The following is a 25797-nucleotide window of genomic DNA, read 5'->3' as shown; positions in this document are numbered from 1 at the left end:
TAAACCTATGGTAGGGCTGACTCTGGGTATAAACTAGGCTTTACCCTAGTAAAGGGCCGATGTGAGGTCACTGATCGCCAACAATGAATGCTACTGGGGTAATGACTCGCTGAGTTCACACCTACACTGTTTTTTTACAATACCTCAGACCTTTTTAGTTATGCATATTTTTGTTTCAATTACCTTCTGAAGTTTTCCTCATTCTGCAAATTGTTTGATTTCTCGTCATCGTGGTGACGATGGTGGCAGGAGGGGTCGGAGGAGGAAGGCAACGGCAGGCTGCTGAGTGAGCGCGCGCGACGGCGTTGGCGCAAGCAGTACAGTGCTGCGCCGCCCGCGCCCGCTGCGCCAGCCGCCGCGGCGCACAGCGCGGCCGCCAGGTAGCCGCCCGCGCTACCGCCGCCGCCTGACACCACGGCGGTCTCTACCTTTACTTCCACCACGGCGGTCAGCAGGTTGGACCCCGGCTGCTTGCGGGAGACACTCTCGCCCAGCACGCGCACTCCTTCCCAGATCGAGTGATCGTCGTCGTCGGAGAGCGATGACTGCAAAGAAATATTCCCAATAGAGTTGATCAATAACTGGGAATTTAATATATGAACATGCATCTAAATCTGCCTTTTTATTGTAAATAAAACATAATATGAAGTATTTCTTCTTGATGGTAAATTTAACATAAGTACAATATAGTTTATTTTTTTATTTTTTTAAATAAAAAATACATATTTGCGTTCTTACGATTTACCCAAATATTTACTAATACGGAGTTATTTTACATTACATATTATATTTATGTGACAATTCATGTAACTAATAATAAGGAAGCCTCTAATTAGCGTTTATGAAATTTATTTATAATAATGTATTTTATCATTTGGTAATTATTTTCAATAAAATAAAATGAATGACATATTAAAAGGCACTTTTCTTGTGACAAAATTGAAATTGTTTGAAAAATATTTCAGATCTTTCAAATAATGTTCAAGATGAGTTGCCACGAGTTGAGTTTGTCCAATGTGAATTATTACTAGCTAATGTTAGTATCATTACTGACCAGAGTGACTTCGATGGTGTCGTTGGTATCCTTCTTGAGATCGCAGAGCAGCACGAGTGCGGGGGGCGACCCCTGGGTGAGGTAGCGGAGGTGTGCGGCAGCCAGGAGGGGGCGCAGGGCCCGACACACTGCCTCTGCGCTCGTCCCGCTGGCCAGGGCCGACACCGATACCACCAGAGAGATCCGTGCACAACGGTTAGAGAGAATCGCCTGCGATAAAAGAGAAACAGGATAAAGTTTCAGATCAACAAATCTTTATAAAAAAAAACAAATGGCTGTAGAAAGTCGCATTGTAAAGATTTATTTTTAATAGAAAGTTAGTTTCAAATATAATAGTGTAAAATGATTTTTCTACTTTATTCTAATTTTTAATACATTTGATCTAATTTGTTATTTTACATCGACATTAAAATTTTTATCTCCATTTAAATATTCATAAAAATATAAGAAAAGTATGAAAGAAATCTGACTGACATAACTGAAAAAAAAGTATTTACTGAAACTGACCCTAGTAAGGTCGTTTAAGTGACTCACAAGAAAAAAACCAAAAAAAATAAATATATATACATGTACCTATACTTACTACGCATTAAATCATATACAAAAATTGCTGCAATAAATATTTGAAAAAAAAGAAAATGATGGGAATTGTTAAACACTGACATATTTATTGCATAGTTACTAAAACGTTTGTCTTCCACATAGGACTTAAATGCTTTATGGTTTAAATTTTTGGTGAGAAATTAGATTCGTTAAGACATTTGAGAACCTAGGCTTTTTTCATTTTTGTAATTGGGTTTCATGGTATTTTTGTGGCAAACATTTTAACAGGTTCAACTTTAAAAGGTCATGAGCCTTGTATGTAAACGTCTAGATTTCCATATTCCATTCTTAAAAATTAAGTCTGCTGAAACAATTTTCAGATCTTGGAAAATTAAAATTGGAACATGAATAATATTATCTAAAGTGGGAAAAATAGCCGTCAGAGTTTCTCCCCTGTGTAGTTTTATTATGGCTGAATACCAAATGAAGAATTATTACTCGAAATGATTTTCTCGGCATTTAAGTGACAACGGGATTTATTAAAATTTGATGTTTGACATTAAAATATGAATTACCTGATTAGGCCAACAGCTGGGGGGAGCGGGCAAGGGAGGTGGAGCAACTTGCCTCGCTTCAACAGAGCGGCACTCTCCCATAGACTCACACGGGCCCCTCAGGCAGGCATTCTCCCCCACTGGTACACACACCTGGAAATTAATTACAGTAAAATAAAAAAATTCTGAAAAAAAACTCTATGAATGAATGAAAATCCCGAAACTGTCCACTGTACTATTAAATTAAAAAAAAAAAAAAAATAAGATACTTTTTATAAAATTTTGCGTTTCAATTTTATCCGCTAAATACCATTACTCATTACTTATTGCTACATATCGTCGCCTTAATTTGAATACAACCGAGGTAATTTTTTTTTGTATTTGAGATCATGATTGAATATTTTTCACCGTACAGAATAGCATCTTTCTGTGTCATTTAAACAAATAAATTGTTGATAAAAAAGAGATAAAGCACATTATTTTAATTACGCGTATCTCAAAGAAGATGCATATTCCTTGGAATACTGCATAAGTCAGGAGGTGGTTAGTAGTACAGTAGTTTACATTTCTTTGGATAAAGCACTGAAAAATCATGTGTACTTTAAAATCAAAATATTTGTTAAATAGAAAAAACCATTAAAGTTTCATACAAAATGACTTATTTACAAGTTTTTATTGCTAACTGTAAAAATTTACTAAATAAGTAACTAATATTGTATTCAAATTAAGGCGACAATATTTGTCTTCCTAGGAGCCTAAAGCCTGTTTAAATAGAACTGAATGTTTTATTCAATTTACCAAAGATTTTAATAAAATATTTAGTTCGAGATCTGACTTAATCTGTTCTTTACCCTAAAACTTTACTAGATAAAAGTATTTTTTTAATAATCTTTGGGAACGTAGGTACATCTATATAATATTTAGTTTTATCACAAAAAATATTAATTTCTCATTCAGAAAACAGCATCATCTTTCTGGCCGGTGCTAGATGAGTTTAAAAATAGTAACTAAATCATTAATTTACATAAGACGTTTACCTGATTTGGCTGGCATATTCTTGCTTGTGTGGCCATACAGTCGGGCAGCCCGCACCATACTCGAGTACAGAGAGCCCGTCCTGTGATACAAGCGCATGTGTTGCACTGCCACTGCCACGTAGAGTTGGAGGCGTAATACTGTCCTCTCCAGAGACAGGCTCCAGCTTCTGCTACGGCTGCTGCGTTAATCGCACCACTTATTGGCCAATCATCGCTATCCAAAACTGAAATACAAGAAATGTGCGGGGTTAAGACAAGAAATTTTAAGGCGGAGAGAAAAAAGTTTCATAGATTTATGTTTCAACCATGTACTTTAAAGAATGTGTGTTTTCAAATAATAATACGGCAAGAAAGGAGTGACTTAACAGAGACATATAAAATACTCAACAGTCACTATAGCTGCCAAATTTGGATTCCATGTTTAAGCTAAAACAAGATGCTCGACTTTGAGGCCAAAGTCTCAACCATATTGAACCCAAATCCACGGGAGCATTTTACAAGAAATAAGTTTGATGATTGTTGGAATAAGCTGCCACAAAGCTGGTCTCAACGTGTAGTCTCAATTAATTCATAAATGGGCTAGATTTGTTTTAGAAAAGTTAAAATACATCGGCAGCTAACTTCTGCTAAAATAGATTTAAGCATATCAGATTTATGCTGCTCCTTAAAATTAAAATAATAATAATAATGGCTTATTGACAAAACAATTTTTATAATCTACGACGGTTTTGTGTCTTTAGTCTGTCTAAATAAGTAAAACATGTTTAAGGCAGACATTTTTTTACCTTAGCATTTATTGTTGGCTATCAGTAGGGCTGATGTGATCGTAATTTAACAATTAGTTGTATTTAGATATAACAACATATAAAGGAAACAGTGAGACCCCTTCCCTACCCTTATCGACACCCACCAATTTGTTGGCTGTTTTCTTTATGTATATATTATTTTAAAATAAAAAATAAATATTAGCGTCCTTATAATTTACTCCAATAATTCAATTTTGGTGACCATTTTCAACGAGTTGTAAATAACTCACTGTTAGAAAATGGAAATTAAGTTGAGGTAGAGTGGGGTTCGAATCTCGGACCTCTGATTTGTGAGTCCACAACACCAGCCACAGGACCACAACCCGATTCAATTTATGTTTATTTGTTAAATAACCATGGAAGAGGGCAACGTGTTGTTGCCGAAACTAGTCGGTTGTGTAAACAAATAAAGTGGTTCACAAAGTATTTAATTTTTAATTTAAAAAATATTATATACTATAATGATCCACAAAGTTCGTGCTACCAACATCCAAAAAAACAAAATATTAATATTTAAATTTGTTGCAACAGAAAGGAAAAACATTTTTGAGAAGGGAATATGGGAGTCTAGGCATTTACATGGCTTATGACCTGTCATTGGCTGGTTTATTAATATTTTTTGAACTGCTATCAATCCCTATTATCTAAATAGCTGACTATCTTACCTTGTTCGCAAGAAGGTCCCTCGCGTCCAGGAGGGCACAGGCACTGGTAATGGGCTATTCCATCAAGACAAGTGGCTCCTTTTCCACAAGGGGAAGATGCGCACTCATTTACATTTATTCGGCAATCTGGTCCCGAAAACCCGGCAGCACATTCACACAGGAACCAGTTAACGCCATCGATACACTTGCCGCCATTATAACAGGGCTGAAATTTTAAATCAAGTTAGATTTTTTTTTAATTGAAGGAACACAGAGATAACACAAGGTTTACCCAACATTCATGCATCTTCTCATGCATGAATGCCGACTATTTCGACATTCAAAATGCCCATTTTCAAATAATTGTTAAATTTGAACATGTCATAAAATTTTTATTCTGTGTCTCTGTCATATTTTGCATTCATTAACATTAACATACCTCTTTTATTCATTCTTTTACTGTTCGTTTGTTCTACATGCCCAAACAATTTCTGCTCTCCTTTATTTGAAAACTAAATTTATTGTAAAGGAGTACCAAATTGCATAAATAATACAACTTATAATTTGATAAATACTTTACCTGCGAGATACATTCATTGACGTCGTTTTCACAATGAACCCCCTCAAAACCCTCTTTACAGATACATGTATAATAGTCTTCAGTATTGACGCAGGTGGCTCCATTCATACATGGATTTGATCTAGAAATAAAACAAATAATAAAGATAAGTAACAAAATAAGACATATAAAGAAAATTTGACATCATAATTGAAAAGAATTACCTACCTAGTCTATTATTGATTTGAACTAAAAACGTCAGGTTAAGTAGAATAATAATTTTAACGCAAATTATTGATATTAACAGTTAATATCTATATCTTTAAAATTAAAAAAATAATAACTATTCAAAGAATTTTAAAGATAAAGACAAAAGTTATACAAGTAGGCACCATAATATCTATAGTGGTAGGTCCATACGCTTGCCAAGCATTTATTTCATCAAGTAGCTTATGGCATGCCAAATGTCAGCATCCACAAGTTTGCAAGGTGGCAGTTAATCCTAAGCGTTTATTGGTTCAAGCCTACAGTATATGTAATAATTTTAACGGTTTCTTTGATCTGTGCACAAAATAATGACACTGTTCTATAACGCGGCAAGCACTCACAAGCATCCGCAAGGCAAGAAAAACGCCCAATCCACATGCTTGTGCTTGTTGACATTTAACAAGGATGTATTGATAAGTGCTTCAAAATACCTGCAGGCTGGCATCTTAGCAATGTGACAAGCAGTTCCCCCCCACTGGGGAGGGCAGCGACAAGCAAACGTACTTCCTAAGTCCTGACATGTTCCGCCATTACGACAAGTTGTATAATCACAGTGTGAATCTTTTAAGTTGCAAGTTTTTCCTAAAAGAAAATAAATCATGGTTTGAAATTACAAATGTAGTAAGAAAATTTATTCAAATAACATATGAATGTATAAATAGAAACTATGAAGAGATAAAATATTATAAACCAAAATAATCACCTTTCCAGCCATCTCTACAGATGCACGAGAAGTCAGCTATTCCGTCAGAACATGTTCCGTTATTTTGGCAAGGATTTGGATTGCATTCATCTACATCTAGAAATCAATAAAACATATTTATTAGTCAAATAAAATTATATTTATAATAAAATAATCAATAAACAGCACAAAAAATTAGAATGAAATGTGAATAAATGATTTAGAATTTATTTGTAAAATAATTATCCCTCATTGCTGTTACCCTGTAGAGCTTGTTAGCCACTTTGCTGTGATTAAGACAAGGGGAGTGGTATTTAGTATAAATGTTTCAGAATAAAGGGGTATCTAGTGTGTTTATTCAAGTATGCAAACTAAGTAAGAACTTCCGTAAATGTTTATACTTAAATATTTTTATTGTCATTCAGTGGTGATCAAGAATAAGAACTAGGAACAGTACTTGACTGGAATTTATCTTATCTATATAAATTAGTTTCTTACTTATGTTACAGATTTCTCCCTGCCATCCCTCTTTACAAATGCATTGAAACGAGTTGATTTTGTCCACACAGGTTCCTCCGTTCTGACATGGATTATATTTGCAGTCATTTATATCTGAAAAAAATATAAAATATTATCAATACTCAATACTACAATATCAATACTACAATATTATAATATTAATAAAGTTAGTGTTTCAGTAAAGTGACAGCCAAATATTTATTTTACATAGAATTTACGTATGACTAGGTAATTTATTACTGGAATGGGTTTATTTAAGAAAAAACAAGTACTCGTAAAAAATCTGTTTAAATCACTATAATGACTTCATGGTTTTACATTTTAAAAGATATTTAGATTTGGATACCTATGTTTTTAGTTTTAAAATGTTTACTCACTTTCATGGCAATATTTCCCTGAGAAACCGGGATCACAGGTGCAATGAAATCCTCCTGTTGGGTGAGCAGCGCACTTCCCGTGCTCTCCGCACCCCCCAGCACAAGCTTCTAAACCTGCAACAAATGATGTGTCTAATTGTAACCTGGAATATGCTATTATCTGAATTATAAATAATACCACATGGAGGTATACAAATTTAAATACATTTTTACAAAAGTTATTTTACTGTTTTCATTTTAAAATAATAATTATAAATCATTTCTTATATATTGATTTGAGATACTTACCTATTGCCAATTGCAAAAGTTTATCAATTTACTTGTTTATTTATCATATCGTATACATAGAATTACATTGATATAAAGTTGCTTTGACTGTCTAACAACTAAAGTAAATAATCATGTTTTATGACAGTAATTATTGTAATAATAATATTTGGCTGATTTATATTGTGCCATTTTTGAGAAAAATCATCTCAAGGGCGTTTTACAAATTCGTGTATAAAAACAATAACAAAATCAAACAAGGAAAAAACAAATTAAAAACAATATTTTTAGTAAAAGGTCTCCAAAATTATATATTTGTTTGTAGTGCCAAATTATATTATGCCAAATTTTATGTGAACTACATACTTACATATTTTGTCAGGCGAGAAATTATTTTAATTATAAAAAAACTACAATTCTAAAATTTTAATCATTCAAAATCAAAATTTAAATCAATTTTAATTTTCCATGCATAATATTATAAACATACACACATAGTCTTCTTTAGAACAGGATTAATTTTTCTTTTCATATCGCATAATAATAAAATAAAATAACTTTATTAAATATTATTTCTAAGAGGAAAGCTTTTTATTATTTTCAATAGGTGGCATGCACGCACTAGAAATTTCTGACATAATATTATATCGTCGGGCTGATGCCAAAGTTGCGAATCTGCATTTTTGCCAGTTTCGAGTTAAATATACCACGAAAGTTCATTTTAAACAAAGTACACCCTACCAAAACAGCGAATTTGAAAATTTTAATAAGTCATTTTAATGAAAAAAAAATGGATATTGAACTACCTATATGAATATAGTTTAGTAACAATATAAATAGATTTAGGACACCAGAAGGTGCTTTTCTGAACTACTATCGCGACAAGAGAAAACAGTTATTTCCTTACAAAATACACGAGATAATACGGCCGAGAGAGCGTTTGGAATACCAGCCCAGTTCTAAACTTCAAACTTCAATATCTCAAAATGATGTTCTTGCACATTCGCGACTTTGGCATTGACCCGAGGATATGTATATATGACGTGCATGTGATAATCCTATACCGAACACGACAATCGTATTATTTGCGCTTTCCAGTGCGTTAACCATAAAATGTTTTCATTTAATAAAGGTAGGTACGTAGGTTTCTCATACACACCGAAATCGTTTCAGATTTTAGGTGATTACCGATCAAAGAAAAACAATATCGAAAAAATAAAGAATTAGGTATTGTTATTATTAAAGTCCACTTTTCCTAATTTACCCGTAAAAAAAATCAAATAATATATAGGTATTTCGTTTTCTAGTCAGATTAAAAACTTTTTTCGCAGGATGAAATGATCGAAATCAATATTTTACGACCGATCTGCAAAACAGCTGCCTACTCAAATGTTTACTATTAGTCACTAGGTACCTACTTGTATAACCTCTGCACATCAAATCTAGTGGCTAATTAGTCAAAATTGCAAATGAGAAGTGATTAAAACCGAAGGTGCTCTTCGGCGCAAAGGAAACGCTAAAGTAACGAATTAGTCGTTAAATGGGAACAGACTGTAGGGTTATTAACCGATCTTGTTATTTATCTGCAGCCATTTTACTCCCAGCATGGGGCGAACTGGCAACTGGCCCGAAGAGGCGGGATTACTGCCGCATAATTATATTACTTACGTGTTTTTTAATCTACCATACTAAAGTGGCTGACCAAAGTCAAAATCAACGAAGATGAAAATACTCTGATATCAAAATCAACCAAAAATCGCCGAGTAAAATAGTTTTGAATAAAAAAATTATCCCGTTTCGGCTAATTCACATATGAATGTACCTATATCACGTAATCGCGTACGGGTAATATAAAATCCGATGGAAAGATGGTAAAACATGATGTTGTGATATGTAACTTTTTAAAAATAATTTTGAACGAGAGCAGTTAAAAAAATTGATGGGCTGTAAAAAATTGGATCTTTAGTTTACGTGTCTAATTCTAGTGACAGTAAATGCATTGAACATTTGCTTATTCAGGATTTTTTTCACTCAAAACGCTAAATAAATGCTGAAAAATCCGGTGATATAATATAAAATAACTCATATGCATAAAACACTGACATATGTCCGTTGATATTCTATGTATTCTACCTCAGTGCATATATCATATTTAGCCATCTTTAAACAGAATTAAGAAAATGAATAATTTATGTATCTAGGTAGGTTATGCTGGTTATAACACTAACTTTGAAGGACTTCTGCTAAAATATATCACAAAACCCCTTAAATTAAAATACATGGAAAAATATGTCCGATTTGAGATGTTTATATACCCATTAAGAATAATAGGAAACGTGAGGCTGTTATTTTAACCTGCAAGATTATTTTGAGTTTGTAAATAATCAAACGATTCAATATATTTTTTTAATCCCTCATCCAATCGGAGACGTTAAAAAATTCGGTGCAAAAGTGGTTTACCAACCGATTTAAAAATGTTGATGAAACAGAAGAAAGTAATATAATATTGAGGAATTGCGAATTCGTGTATTCATTTTTATACAGGTACCGTATCAACAATATATATAGATTATAGATGTCTATCTTTTTAACGTAGATACCTACTACCTACATAAGTAGGTACCTAATTTAGAAGAAATCGAACATAGATTTTTCTGCTTTATAGTCGTTTGCTCTTGGTGAAGCAGTGGCCTTATGCTGTAACTAATTCGTTTCGTAAATTCATTCGTATCGTACGAGAGGGAACGAAAGCGAAATATGGTTTTGATTGCGTTGGAATGAAATGGATGTTTGACGAACAAACAAACTCACAAAACGAAATTGTGACCGAATAAGCCTGCAGTCGTGGTCAGATGGTAGGAGGGAAGCTAGTCATTGGGATCTACCTCCGACCGCTTCTGTCCTCAGCATTTCTGGAGGCCCCCCGAAGAGAGACGCTAGTCGCTTCCGTCACCAAGTCTGTCCATTATGTATGACTTAGATTTAGATACATCGAACTTCAAGAAAAACGGATTATTAAAAAAAACGAACAATACCTTGCTGTTTATTTCTAATTGAAACCCTTAAACTCACACCTGGGCCCCGATTACAATCGAAAGTTAATGTATATCTTCAATTTTATCTACAAAGTAAAATTAAGTTTTCTGTATGAAAAGCAGAAAACGCTGAATTTTTTTCTTTTAAATATGTTCAATTATGAAGATACTTTAAATGTTCATGCAAATATACTCATTTTCGTCCACAAATATAGATTTTCCTTTATAGACAGTCGAAGATAACTCTGTTACCTTCCCATTGTAATTGGAGCCCTGTTCACGCATTGACTGCAAATGCTAAGAACGACTTACCTGAATGATTTTTTTTTACCCATTTGATGGTTAAAGGCTTCACAATCCCAATCAATTTTTTGTTGTTGTTTTAATCAAAGTTTATTATGAGTTGTGATAGTGCAGTTAAGAATGAAAAATATGGCTATCTGAATGTTGTTTAACTCGTGTTTTAGTTCATGAGAAAAGAATAGATTATATGAATCCTATAAGATACGTAGCTAAAAAAGGCTTAAGCAGTAGTGTTTTAGATTTCATTAAAAAAAAGCGGGAAAAATGACTTCTTTTTCATGACTTGTTTATTTTGTTTCAATTTATTTTCTAAGTTTTTTTCATCGGTTACTCATATTATTTCTGAAAACAAAACATGTTATGAACTTTCTGCACTATTCAGCCTTTTAACTGGAACTAAGATGATATTTTTTTTTATATTTATTTATTTTATTTTATAATTTTTTTTCATAAAAATTAGTATACATATTGAATAACAGGGAATCCATATATAACTAATAAATTTAAAATGAAAACGTAGTGTTCTCTGTTTATGATAGTCTCCATCTAACATGGCTCAGCCTGTTCTAAGATGGAGATTTTTTTTATCTTTTAGAGCATAAGTAGTTCTATACTAATTAAAATTAAAAAAAAAAACTAAAATATCTTAATTATAAATGCCTAGCTAATAAAATGTAAGAAATTAAACATCGTTATTATACAAATATAAAGTATATATATGTGCCAAGAATACATGTTACCTTAACATAAATAATATAGTATAATATATAATAAAAAACAAATACAAAGTAATGAAATACATACAAATATAATGAATTAAAATGAATTATAATTAATTTATAAAACGTTTAATAACAATAATACAAATACATTATATTGCCTTTGCCTTTGGTAAAAAGCAATATAATATAATTTCTCCAAAAATATTTAATGATTTATTGCCAAGTATAAAAGACTCAATATGTAAAACACATTTGAAAATAAAAATAACTGCACATGTAAATAATGTAGCGAGAGATTTTTTTGAAATATATATGTAGATTAAAAAACGTATTACTTTTATAATTGGTACACATATTATTTATATTTTTATGTATTTCATTACATTATATTTGTTTTTTATTACATATTATACGAATTAATAATATTACGAAGCAGTCTAGATTTTAAAAGAGAAATAGGTAACACATGTGCACCTTCCTTTACGTGTTATAAAATGTAAGCGAGTATTCTGAATTAGGATTTACATCAAATTTGTCTCGGTAAAGGCTCGCATGCAAATCAGTACGGGTTGCTGTAGGTGTGTGTGTGTGTGTGTGCCTAAACCATCGTACTTTATTTGTGATCATTTATAATATGTCGGTGGGTGCTTATTGCACCGCCGAACTGTGATTCGAAATCCACATGTGGTAAGAATAAAGGGGGAACCGAAGGGATTATCACTCGGACTGTTTCAAAACATTCAGCAATATTACGCGTCACTAGGTAGCTCTTAAACTCAAAATGTTCTAAGCAACAAAGTAAAATTATATTTCGTTTAATTTATTAGGTAGGATTTGCTTTATTTTCGCAGCTCTAGGTACGTGTGTAGCAGGCGCGTGCAGTGACTTTTATCAGTAAGGATGCTGACAAAAAACCACCAAGTTCCTTATTTTAGTAGGTTCATTCAAATTTTATTTAATACGCTGTATAAGTTGTACATCAGAGTAATAACAGTCAATAAATTGACGGAGCACAGGCGCGTCTAGAGGAGAAGCGGTAAATTTTGTTATTTTCTTCTTCTCTTTCCACTCCTAAGTGGAGCATGTGGACATCACCAGACGCCCTCGGGAGACCTTATCGTTAGCGAGCACTCTCGCCTCCTCCAACGTCGATTCCGCGTCCCTTAGATCTGCCGAACAAAGCTGAAATATCGCCATCGATGGTCTTCTAGGACGGTCCCCGTAGGTGTGAAAAGGAGATAAACAATATAAACATCAAAACACCTAAAACAAGACCCGAGACAATCGTTCTTAAATTTGGGCCAAGTGTCAATAATGCGCTACTTCAAACTTTATGATAAACGTTATTAGAGTCGTTTTTTCTTGGCATTATACAAGTTGGATGCTTCTTATCTCTCTGAGTCTCGAAAGATAAATCTAAAACCTTATGAACCTAAAGCGCGTGCGCAGAAATTTGGACAATTGCTATGGGAACTAGACGCAACTCGACAAGCAGCATCCCGCGTATACATCAAAAACTATAAAGAACAAGATACCTAGATATTCAGTACGTACGTTGGTATAGGAAATACACATATGTAGCTAGGTATGTATACTGAAGATATTGTTTGAATCGCGTGCACCCGAACGTTCTCAGTGAGAATTTTAGGAATACATATTTGAAGGTTTTATTTCGTATTCTTAATGTTTTTTTTGTTAAATTCATATTATTTATTAATTTTCAAGGGATGCGCCGCATCCACAGTATCAATGGACGGAACGCGCCCGGTGTGTACTTGCATGACTAGTATTATAATTTATTGCAACAGAGAGGGAAACAATGAGAAGGGAATATGTACGTCTAGGCATTAACAGGGCTTATGACTTGTCATTGGCTGGTCCCGTAATCTTCTCATTTAAATACAGGACGCGGCCAACATGATTGCTGAATAACAGAACGTGGTGTAGAATACAAAATAGTTGGCTATTCTATGTCAGAAACATTATAATTTGTAAGAGGAAACTAAAAAAACCTCTTCAAGAAAACTGGGACTATTAGACAAGAGATAGATCTGCTGATTTGCTTAAACTGTTCGATATTTAAATGTCTTACCTATATCCTACTATTATGCCTAGATGAACGTTTGGAGCTTATTGCCGAACAACAAAATTTTCATAGATATTTGTATGCATGTATTTAAGCCACAAAAAATAACTCGAAAACATATTTATTCCATTATATATCTGCCTACAACTGTGTTCGATGGAGTTGTATTGTTTTTCGACACCACCTTATGTCTGCTTGTCGCCTTTTGTATAAGATTTAAATTTTACGAACACAATCTCATTTTCAACCCTTGTGTGGATATAATAGTGCACGGATGAACATATTAAGTTCTCCAAAATTAAAGCCATTTTCAGCGTGTAGAAGTTGGATTTTGTCTAAGGGAAGAGACCATTGCAGGAGACTGCTGCGAAACATTGTATATATTTATATACTATTAAGCATTTTGTCCAGATGTTTATTACAATTTATGTTTTTGTAATAATTGTTATTTTTAGTAATCTTTAATAATATGTATGCGTTGTATCCCAACTCAACACAGGACTCTTGGTCTCATAGAGTTAGGGATACGTTATTCTTTTTTGTAATATGTATCTTTGTATGAATAAATTAACAAATGAATGTCATAAGTCTATTTAGAATACAAGACTTGATATGATGTATCTTATTTTAAAAAAAAAACGAGTATATTGTTAAAACAGGCCTAAATCAGATAGATTATAAAACAGCAAATCTCTGTTATTTTTAATACCTGTATTTTAAAATATTTCAGTAAATAGACGTCACAGCACCGTTTGCAAGGGATTTTTTGTCAAAGTCTTTTGACTGTTAAAATACTGTGGTAAATAATTCCTTAGCGCGCGGTGATGGAACATTGTGTTACCACAAGCAAAAGACGGAGTATTCTAAAGTTACGACCTTTGAAAAAAAAACACGGAGATAAACTGTTTAATAATTCCTTTTCCATAATGTGTAAAAATAAACATATAATTTAGCCCTGTTATAGCAAAATAAATTAAAAAATTATAAATACTCCGCTCATATTACATGCGTGCGTCTCCCATCATCATTGCCCATAACCGACTGAATCTGTTTCACACAACACCGGTCACAGAACAGCGTCTCTGTCTTCCTTATTAGGAGTTCTATCTTCGCGCTCCCTCTCATACAGATGTATTGCTGTATTGGCGGACATTCATTCTTCGCGTAGCGTTTTCGGTATTAAAATCCAGCACAGTTATACAAATTTTACAAAAATACAACTTAATCATTAAAAAAAATAAGAGAGATATATCAAGTCTTGTATCGTATGTCGACTAGTGTGACATCACAGCCACACAAGAGTTTAGAGTTAAAACGTGAATATAATGTTTTCAAAGCGAGGAACGAGATGTTGATTTTCTTAATCCACCCGTTGAATCACGCGGATATCTGGCACTATAAATAATTAAGTCTATCCGTTCATATTACTTTAGCACGCTCCCTACAAGCGAACAAGTGTAAAGTCCTTGCACGATCCTCGGTAATTATTTAGAGGTAACGGATACTGTGTATGTTCCTGGGGAAATGAAATTTATTTACGAAGATCGGACAGTGCCGCGGAACAAAATAATCCATGATTGATAGTGGATATTAATGGAATACGTGCCCGGTTCCACAAACCTGGAGATTGCTTTACCCAGGAGTTTGCCATTATTACGAATGATTTAACATTTCGTTAAATGCTAGACGAAACAGGTACATATTGCATATGGCAACGTTTGGTATAATATGATGGGGTGGTTGTGTTCAGGCAATATATAGCCGTATAGACCGCTCATGATCACCAAAAAAACAAAACTAAAAGTAATATATAAATATCTTCCTACATTATTACGAATGATTTAAAATTTCGTTAAATGCTAGACGAAACCGGTACATATTGTATATACCAACATTTGGTATAATAGGATGGCGTGGTTGTGTTCAGGCAATACATGTATAGCCATGTAGACCGCTCATGATCACAAAAAAAAACAAAACTAAAAATAATTTATAAATATCCTCCTACATTTCCATCTGATTCATTGTTCAAAGAGGTTAAAGTCTGAATAAATTTGTTGCAACAGAGAGGGAAACAGTTTTGAGAAGGATCACGGACCAAAGGTCTCAGGTTCAAATCCCACTCTACCACAACTCGGTTTCCATTTTTCCAGCACAAGTTATTTACGACTTTTAGGAAATGGTCATAAAATTTTAATATTTGAGTAAATAATAAGAACTCAAGTATTTTTCTTAAAAAAAAATAATTTATATGTATCTGGATGTATGTTTATGAATGCATTACAAATGCTTCGACTCAAAACGGATTTTCGAGCGAGTCGGGGCAAGTTCACAGGCATGGTTCGTTCCCGATTGTGTCGCCATAAACTGTGTCTTTGTTCTTAATATATGTATGTACAATGTTATCAATAAATAAATAAAAGATTATTAACACGTATAAAATGATTGTGGGATGAACCATTAATTGCCGTAGACTTCATGATATTTTTAGGACGAAATTCTATATAATTCGATATAAACACATATGTAAGATTGTCTTTTGATGTTTTCTGTAGACGATAATTTCGATATAAAGTATTGATTAGTTTAACTATTGTTTATTTACCATCAAGCATTATATTGTTTAGAATGAGACTCACAGACTCTGGATCAAAAGATCTGAGATTTGAGCCCAGCTCTACATCAAATTATTTCTTATTTTCTAATATGGTTACTTACAACTAGCAAAAAATGCCCAAAAATAAAATATTTAGATAAGACATAAAAACGTAAATAATTCTTCTTGTGTAAAGAGCTTAATCAATTTCATCGAAAATGAGCAATTGCCGAAAATGATGGTCACTTCTTGACATTTGTTTATGAAATAGTAGAGCAGAGGATGACGATCAATGCCTAATGCATCAGTGTCTTCTGTCATCGACATGGTTCAGGAAACTAAAAAATCAAATGGATTCAAATAAGAGTAGCCTTGTATTTACCTGAGCAAGGGGGGGAGTCGCAGAGTGCGCGAGGATGGGAGCAGTTTCTACCCCTCCAACCAGCAGGGCAGTGGCAGTAGTAGTCTCCCTGGGTGTTGAAGCAGGCGGCTCCATTCTCACACGGGTTGGGCGTACAATGGTCTCTATCATCCTGAAATTGAACAACAAACTTAGTAAACATGTGTCTCACTTCAAATCAAACAAAAAACCAGAATTTCCTCCAAGCCAATGGTCTACGTGTTGCATGAAACGAAAAAAACAGTAAACACAATAGATCTGACACTCTTTTTGCTTCGGAGAAATCTCATTACTTTAAAAATTGATTTAAGGCGAATGTTTAACAACCCCACTTAAACACTGGTATAATCCAACAAGATAAATAACAACCTCCAACTATTAATTATAACTTAGGAGAAATGCCATTTTTATTTCTTGTCGGAGCGCTGGTGGTAGTTTGTGGTGTATAATCACACGTGTTATATTCCAGGAGGAACACAATAGAATACAAGAGCTATATTTACGTACACCGCGAACGATTTCTCAATTGCCAATAAATTACAGGAGATATTTCTTCATCCGCCGCCATTGACATCTGCAGCCGGAGATTCGCCGGAATAGAGTTGTAATCCCGACAACAATGTGCTGCAGACAAGTGGGTAATTTGAATAACCATAAAGCAGGATTGGATAACCATAAAGTACGGGTGATGGCAGCTTAGTGGCGTGGGCGGAGGCGGGGGACGTCAGCCCCAGGGGAGCTACTGTACTTAGCTCGGCCGAGGATTCTATCCGCTATTTGCTCGTCCATATTGTTCACTCTGTTCCCCGTGTCTGCAAGATTGACGGCGTTGATGACGTCAGAATATAACAAGTAAACGGCTTCAGAAATATTGAAGTTAAAATAAAAATGCTCAACTGTTGTACTCAAACGAAGAACGTGAATGTCTCTTACTACGACTTGTGGTGCTACAAACTGTGGGTATCTGCTTTTCTAATAAAACTGTTATTTAAGAATCATATTTACTATTAACCATTAAATCCGGTGTATATATGAAATTCGTTAGAAGGAGGAAAATAGAACGCATTTCTAAATAAGAAGTGAAATAACGAATATGTAGCATGTTATTTACAGCAACAATTCAGCTACAACTGCCACGAAGTCTTATTTTTATACCGGTACTACAATTAGTTGTTCAAAATGGCGCTGAAGCGACGGATAAAACGTTTTTTAAAACCAATTAACGCATTATAAAAATTCCTCTACTCAATCAATATTTTTTACCTTGTAATCCAAATTAAATCAAGATCTAGTTCGCTCGCAAAAGCCAAATGAAGATATACGCAAGAAGCGTGCAATTACGTTTAATCTTCGGTTTAACCAATAATCAACAAACATAAAAGTTGAAACAATGCAATCAAAAACGGTAATAAATGTACCAGTCAATTGATTAAACAGGTATGCATCGGTAGGCGTGAAGGAAGGCGATTATAGTCTAAAACCTTACATGTGTAATCATGGACTATTTATATCGAAATTGCTTCAAGTTGAAGTTCGTAGGCCTGAAATAGCGATGGTATTACTAATTACTGGGACATTTTTCAGAGAAAAAATATTTACAAATCTGCATACGTTATAAGGAAGATAGACAAAATGATAAAAATACAAATTCATCATAAATACAAATAAAAATTTCACCGTAAGTCCAATCAAATTGTTAACAAAAAAGGTGGAATGAATGAATTAATTTGGGAAGTACATTAAGAGATTTCGCATTGGTTATACAAACAAAACTCAGCATTAAATTCTCATAACTAAACATATGGATATATGATAGGTATACTCTATGAAGCCAACTAATCTTCACTCAATTTCCTTCTGCAGGATTTTTATCGGATAGCAGGCGCTGAATAAATTTGAAATGTGGTAAATGTCAATCCACCATAATTTTAAAATGCTCTGCGGATTTAGGCGGTATGTGTGAAATATACCATTCTCAGTTGGACATCACGTGGCTGGTTTGTTTATCTGGAAATTCTAATTAAAAATGAACAGATAGTGGCTATTTTCAATAAATAAAGGGGAGAGTAAATAAATGAGATAAGTTGTGGTAGAGCGAGGAGCAAACCTTGGACTTCTAATCCGAAGTCCGCAACATTTATTTGGTGGCAGATTTGATTCTTAATTGCATTTAATATTACACACATTTTGTCGTAAAATTGCATTAATACTTTACCCACAACCGGAGAGCAAGCCCACATAAACGATATACCGTACCTAAGTATTGTATTTAGTAACGTGTGTTTAACATATTTATGAATTTGAAATAACTGTAATAAACACCATTTAATAAGACTTAATTAAAATGCAATTAAAAGAGAAACAAGTGCGCAGGTGTAGGCATCATCTTCCAAGACCCAAAATTAAATGGCCATAAATAATAATGGCGGGTATAAACACCAATAGAGTGTAGAGTGTATGTAGAGAGTAGAGTCCCACGCTTTGGAGCGGCGCATTGACAGCAAATGAAACGAATGTGGTTGCAACATTACGCGCGCATGTGCACTTCAAATCTTGTTGTTTATGCGTTGTTAGATACGGTATTATACTGCGTGTACTTGTAGTATGTGTACAGAATTGTACTGGATGTCGAGAGTCGTGGCGAACCAGGAGAAAATGCCAGAGGAGAGAAAATTATGCGTTTTATTATGCTTGTGATTGCACGAGTGCCTACACTGTATACACAGAAAATCAGTAGAGTTTATTAAAAAAAAAACATGATAGAATATTCATATTTCAAGAAGACGACAATGATGGCATTTTATTTGGATATCACTGGGTACAGTAACTTGCTCATAAATATACAAGGTTTACATTTTTAAAAATTATTTATTTTTGCACAATATAAATATTTGCGTTCTAATAATTTACCCGTTAGAAAGAGAAATATTAAATACAATGAGAAAGGTCATTACAACGGGGAATTAGATATTTATTTATTTATTTCTGCACCACAACAGGCCAGGAGGCCCAATTACAGTGGTGAATTACATCACAGAACACCCAGGCTTGAGAAAACTCACTTTAAAGTTTTTGTGTTCTCATCAGAAATCAAACCCGGAACCTTCCGTCTGTGAGTCAAGCGTCTTGACCACTACACCACGGAGGCCGCCATATATATTTTTTTATATATAGCCACCATATATAAGGAGAAGTTTCTCGAAAATGTATGAAAAAATTACAAAAATGATTTTGACAAAAATTAACTACTTTGAACGACGTCACTAGTTCTCCGAAATCAACCAATAGCAGAGTGTTGTGATACGTTTCCGAGTACCGGGAGGCAACCCGTCAATCAGGACAATTCATCGTAGAGAAATTGAGACGTCACCATCATCATCATCATTCCCTTTCCGCACCTCGTGGTGCACAGGACACTGCATTGGTACACCAATCGCAGCGTATCTTGATCATTTTTGATACATGTAAGATGATCAGTCTTGCGCCTCTTGCATGGAAGGCACACGCTCTGACCTGCAGACTAGTCTAGGCAGCATTTATTTATTTTTATATAATACAGTATGTTTAGTCTAAGTAATGTGAAGAGATGATTTGAATATGATAATCTTATGTAAAATGCAGAAACACGAAAATCTTACAAAAATGGTGGAACTGAAAATATCTAACAATCAAAGTGTATGAAACTGAAAAAAAAAATATAGGAAAGTCTAAGAAGGTAAAAACTGATAGAAAAATAGTAGAATCTAGTGAAAATAAATAATGACACGGTTGCACACGGATTGATGAGCGGATCAAGCCAAATAGGTAAAATGTGTGTACTGTTTCTGATTTTTATGATTATTTTAGATTATATTGTTTATTATGTTAATTGTTTTTTTTTGTTGTTATTATATTATTTTTTTATTGTTATTATATTGTTAACTTTGTTAAATAGCTAATTTAAGGCATGTTTCACATTTTGTAAAATGTTTCCCTCGGCACGGGACACCCCCGTCCCCAGTGAGGGAACATTATTCTGTACAAATAAAAGAATACAAACAATGTAAAAGTATAAATAAATATGAAACTTGACAAATTAAAATTTTGAAAATACGACAAACTGACAAAAAAAAAAATACACACAAATCATCGCATCGCACATCATTAAGTGCGAAAAGCGAATACGACGATTATGAACCAAAGACAAGTAAATAAATTATGAAATTCTGAAGAAATTTTGTTTGCAAGAGGAAGTTTGTCAATTTATTTTTCTAAAGACGTCAGATATAAAGTTTAAATGAATATTAAGATGGCGCATCTACATTTACAGGTATAACAATGTGTATTCACGATCTCAGCCCACCGTAGAATAAAGGCAATACGTTTCAGAGTATCATACCCCGTAGATCTGTTTCAGATAATTTGATACATGGCTGTAGTCCACAGTGAACTAGCATTATTGTATCTCACAGAATGGCGCGATTACAAGTGCCGACAATGGCATAATGGATGTTAATATAACTCTGGTCATAGTAATAATTGGATGCAAACGGTTTCTGTATCGGCAGATCTAATGAGGGTAAACACGGAATATCCGATATGGCTAATTAGGTGTTTCGACTCTACTCCTAACTTCCATAGCATCTCGACTCTATCGACAGCGAGATTTGTGATTATTACATTTCGTTTACGGAGATACTCGCTGTTCTAAGGAACTAATCCAGACATTCAAAACGAATGAAGGTTTTGATGATTTCTGGAGTAGAGAAGTGGCTTAGTCAGCCAGGTAAATAAGGATAAGCCATAGCCGTAAGTATGAGGAATGAATCGTCCTTGTTACTCATTAGAATGGATTGTCTAAAGAAGAAATGGATATTTGCTTATTTATTTTTTAGCATCAACTTAGGAGTAACGGAGAGTATTTTTCTGTATTCTTAATGACTACCTTAGTCATCGGCGGGTTAAGTTGTTTTATCTTCCTGCTTGCAGAACCAGCCTACCAATGGTAATTTACCAATGGCTTTACTTAGTCGTATTTTTTCGGATACCGACATCTTTCATGTTACTGAAAGAAAGTTCAGAGAAAATAGCTTCCTTTTACTCTAATTACTTAGTATTTATATTTTTTTCATTTTTCACATTCAAATTGTAAGGTTTTTTTTGTGCCTTGAGATATATATTTTGTAATGTATAAACGTATTAAATAAATTAATTAAAATTAAAAACAGTTTGCAGCCAAGAATCTACTACATAATATTATGACGATCCGAATAACTCACAATTTTAAAACAAAGTTCATTCATTTTGAAAATACGAGCATAATAATTAATATCTACTGTTTAAATTTTGGCGTTTTCTTCTAAAATAAATAAATAGTAGATTGAGAGTTCCTACTGGCATTTCTTGGTGGAACTGTATCTTAATTATAATAATAAAAATGCGTAATTAAAATATTTACCAGTGGTACGAGTACCAGTCACCAGTCCAACGATGTCGGTTACGTTGAAACCCGGTAACTGGTTAAAATTATGAATAAATGTGGAATTGAACTAAATACGATTTTTTATTATTATAAACAAACAGTAAATATATTTAAATACCAAAGAAAACTAATAACATAAGGAAGTGTTAATATATATTAGTATCAAAGGTAAGATATATTGCTTGATAATTAAATTATTGATACATTAAATCAAATAAATAATGTCTAAAAAGATAGCATTTGTAATAATACAAAGGTGATTTGATTTAGACATTTTGTACAAATAACACGTACAATTACATTTTAAATATATTTTTTCAAAGTTTCATTGAATTGTAAACTTTGTAATCTTAAACGCTATGAAATGTACTTCATTTCGTATGCGTAATAAAATAAAATATAAATTTAACATGCACATGTTATAAAACGGATAAAATACATAAAATGTTAGTTTTCATCATAAATAATATGTTATTAACTATCCCAAAGAGTTATGCCTAAATTACAATAGTCAGAAATCTAAATATTTTACGTGCGCATTCTTAATTTATTATTAACACATTATTTTGGTTTACGTTAAGGCGGTAAAAAAACCTTTAAAGAGTGCTCTAAATTTAAGTCAGTGAAAAGGCTTTACTCCCCGCAGTGTCTCGTAACGAGGCGAGGAAGGGATACGAACTTCGTACCCACTGCGCTACTGACTAACCTCAACCATTTTACTTTCTCGACCTTAACTAAAAGAAGTTCAAATAAGACTCATTTTAAATTTAGTTATGTACTTCAAACGTATAAAATCTCTGTGGTCGATCGCACGCGGGACGCAATATCAAGCAACTTTGACAATATCTATTAAAATACAAACAAAATACTTAATATTTCGAAAACTTCATTTAAGTCAAATAAATAAACGTTTTCATCAATTTAAAAAAAATACAAAACAACTTTAATCAATGTATACTATGCTCTAGAACAATCAACTATCAGTTACGGAATAATAGGATGGGGAGGAACAAGTAAAACCACATTAGAGCCTTAATGGCCTCATTAATTGAAAGCACAAAAAGCCTTACTAAGAGTAGCTAACAAAAAGCCTTACCAATAGTCTACAGACAGACTTTTTACAGGATTTCCAGTACTAGACATAAGACAAAAATACATAAAGACAATTTTAAGACATTTCCATCAAAATCCTGACAGAAATAATGACGGACAACAAATTTACGACACTAGGCGAAGACAATACTCCTGCTTCCAAAGAAAAAAACAAATTACGGACAAAGGCATTATACTTTTCTGGCCCCTAAGCTGTACAACTTTTTAAGCAAGGACATATTGGTGAACAAAATGAAAAACAATATTTTTAAAGCTAGAGTCCATAAATGGATTGCTAAAAAGACTAGACAGGAAGCTGAGGAATAGGTTTCATATATGAGAATATAATTTTAGTTTCTTGAAAATCCTTTTTCGTTTTAGGTATGTTTTAATTGATTTTTTTGATCTCTTTTGAATTTTTACATAATTGATGTAAAGGTATGTACAATTATGTATAAAATAAATAATACACTGACACTTCGGAACGTGCCTGTGGACCAGTGGAGTGGCTACATCCATAAATAAAAATAAAATTATATTGAATGTACCGTACCTATTGTATGAACTTTTTTGTAAACTATGTATTTGTATTTTATATTGGATTAAATAAATAAATAAAATAAATAAGATGCAAAAAATAAAGTTGTACAAGAAAGCAGGATGATTGCTGTCTCCGTAACTTATCAAACGAAGGAAAAATAACTGATATTTTATAATAATGGTTTTGGTAACATTAGATTTATAGCGAAACAAAAAACATGAATTAGTTTACTAAAAAACAAAACAGCACGATCCATATTGGAAAAAATGATTTAAGTACTTCTATCCCGATTAAAAGTATTTCCCATATATTTCTAGTGTGCACCTTACAAATAAATATTTTATAAAACTACTTTTTAATAGGGGTTGTACAGGACAATAAAATTACAAAGTTGATATTTACAAGAAAATAAAACGAGACTACACAGTAATTAGACAGTACAGTAATTAGTCCGCTGTGTATTTTATACTTAAAAAAGTGAAGTAATATTTTGGGTCCATTATTACGAGTATATATTTTATATATTAATTACTTATCACTGTACAATTCGAAAGGAAAAATTATTATGTATGCCGACGACATTGGACTATTCTATAAAAATTAAACAGACGTATTAACAAACAATGATATTAACGAAAACCTTACTATGTTGACTAAATGGACAAACACAAACTTACTTATACTTAATGAGAAAAAATGCAATATTATCAATTTTGAATCTAGAAAAAAATGTCATACAGTAGATGCTTACATAAATAATGAACGACTAACTAAAATTGAACATGTTAAATACTTAGGACTAACAATAGACAGACAATTGACACGGACAATTGATATCAACAATTTAATTAGCAAAGTGGTGACATTATCGAGTCTTATTTATAAAATCAAAAACTTTGTTCAAAAAACAAAGAAAAATCTAACATACGAAGCCTATGTTAAAATTAAAATATGTTATATGCGAGTACTATGGGGAACAGGAAATTAAAATGACATAAACAGACTATAAAGACAGCAAAATAAAATATTAAAGTTAGTATATGACCTACCCTATCTAACAGCTACTGAAGAACTTTTTAAACAAACTAAACAATTAAATGTAACTGAACTCTTTAAAATAGAATCCTTAAAATTTATTCATAAATTAGCCACTGATGTAGTTGTAGACGAAGAATTAAAACTTGAAAAAAACTGTAGTAAACATGGACACAATACGAGAATATCAGAAAAATATCATAAACAACCTTCTAAAGAGACAAGGACAGTCGAGACTAATAAACCATGAACTGAAATTATACAATAAACTACCAGACAAAACTAAACGAAAGACTCAGACAACCTTTACAAAAGATGTTATAAATATTATCATTAACAGTAGAATGTGAATTTTAAAAGTAAAAATATTTTGTTAAATGTATGTAACCCGTAAGGGTTTATCAAAGAAAAAGTTAGAATAAGAAAAAAAAAAGCAGACAACTATTTGCCACAAATACAATTAAAGTATACGAAGTACGAGTATAGCTGGGGTGAGAAAATCGGTGCGGTGGTCGGTCTTCGGATTGGCGATGGTAATGTAATGGCGACGTCTTTATGTTTATACGAATTTAAATGTGTTTATAAGACAATGCGCTAGTTTTCCCACTAACGTATCATCAATAATTCTGTCATTAAACATTGCTCACAAGCCACAGACCCTTTATTATCTCCGGCCAGGGATAGTCTGGCGAAACCGCGAACATCAATTAGGTGCTTACCGTTCAGCAATAGACCATGGCGGATAACTATCGCAATTAGTACATAAATCAACTTAAATCGCAACACAACGTATCCCTTTCCGCTTGTGAACTTTACCCTTTGTTGTAAATAAGGCAGCCGTCAAATCCGAACCTTCCACTGGCGCTCGTATCGCCGAGGAGATCTTGGCTCAATGCTGTCCAATTATGGTCCAAGGCGGGCTTCATTCTTGCTCCGTCTTCCTTACTATATTATCTCTGCCTTTTGGTGTCCATTTTGTTATGTACAATCTTTGTCTCGCTTTTTGACTACACGACCAGTCAAATAATAGAACACTGCTCGCGTAAATTCAGAGACTACTTGCGCAATTTATTGTGAAGAACAATGCGTAGATATAAGTAATCGACGGCGACGTCGCGTTTGTATGCATAACTAGATTATTATAATCTGATATGCCTACTATACAATTCAATGTTTGTATTTTTAATATACAAATAATAAATACTAATATTTGCAAA

General features: G+C 33.1%; 1 protein-coding gene across 1 annotated transcript in view; it reads right to left on the bottom strand.

The window, feature by feature from the left end:
* Positions 1–25797, bottom strand: part of Ser (protein serrate) — a 428305-nt gene that overhangs the window by 5026 nt on the left and 397482 nt on the right. The window contains exons 11-21 of the mRNA XM_088234339.1: positions 16434–16584; positions 7043–7156; positions 6645–6758; positions 6168–6263; positions 5896–6046; positions 5219–5339; positions 4660–4864; positions 3189–3412; positions 2173–2304; positions 1055–1264; positions 184–545 (exon numbers count right to left, since the gene is read on the bottom strand). Of these exons, the coding sequence (XP_088090465.1) occupies positions 184–545; positions 1055–1264; positions 2173–2304; positions 3189–3412; positions 4660–4864; positions 5219–5339; positions 5896–6046; positions 6168–6263; positions 6645–6758; positions 7043–7156; positions 16434–16584 (1880 nt within the window). The remainder of the gene's footprint in view (positions 1–183; positions 546–1054; positions 1265–2172; positions 2305–3188; positions 3413–4659; positions 4865–5218; positions 5340–5895; positions 6047–6167; positions 6264–6644; positions 6759–7042; positions 7157–16433; positions 16585–25797) is intronic.

The sequence above is a fragment of the Micrasema longulum genome, unplaced genomic scaffold, assembly GCF_059751315.1.
Source record: "Micrasema longulum isolate JH-2025_06_02 unplaced genomic scaffold, ASM5975131v1 h1tg001230l, whole genome shotgun sequence".
NCBI lineage: Eukaryota > Metazoa > Arthropoda > Insecta > Trichoptera > Brachycentridae > Micrasema > Micrasema longulum.
Note: the sequence above shows the minus strand (reverse complement) of the source record. Positions and strands in the feature narration are given on the sequence as shown.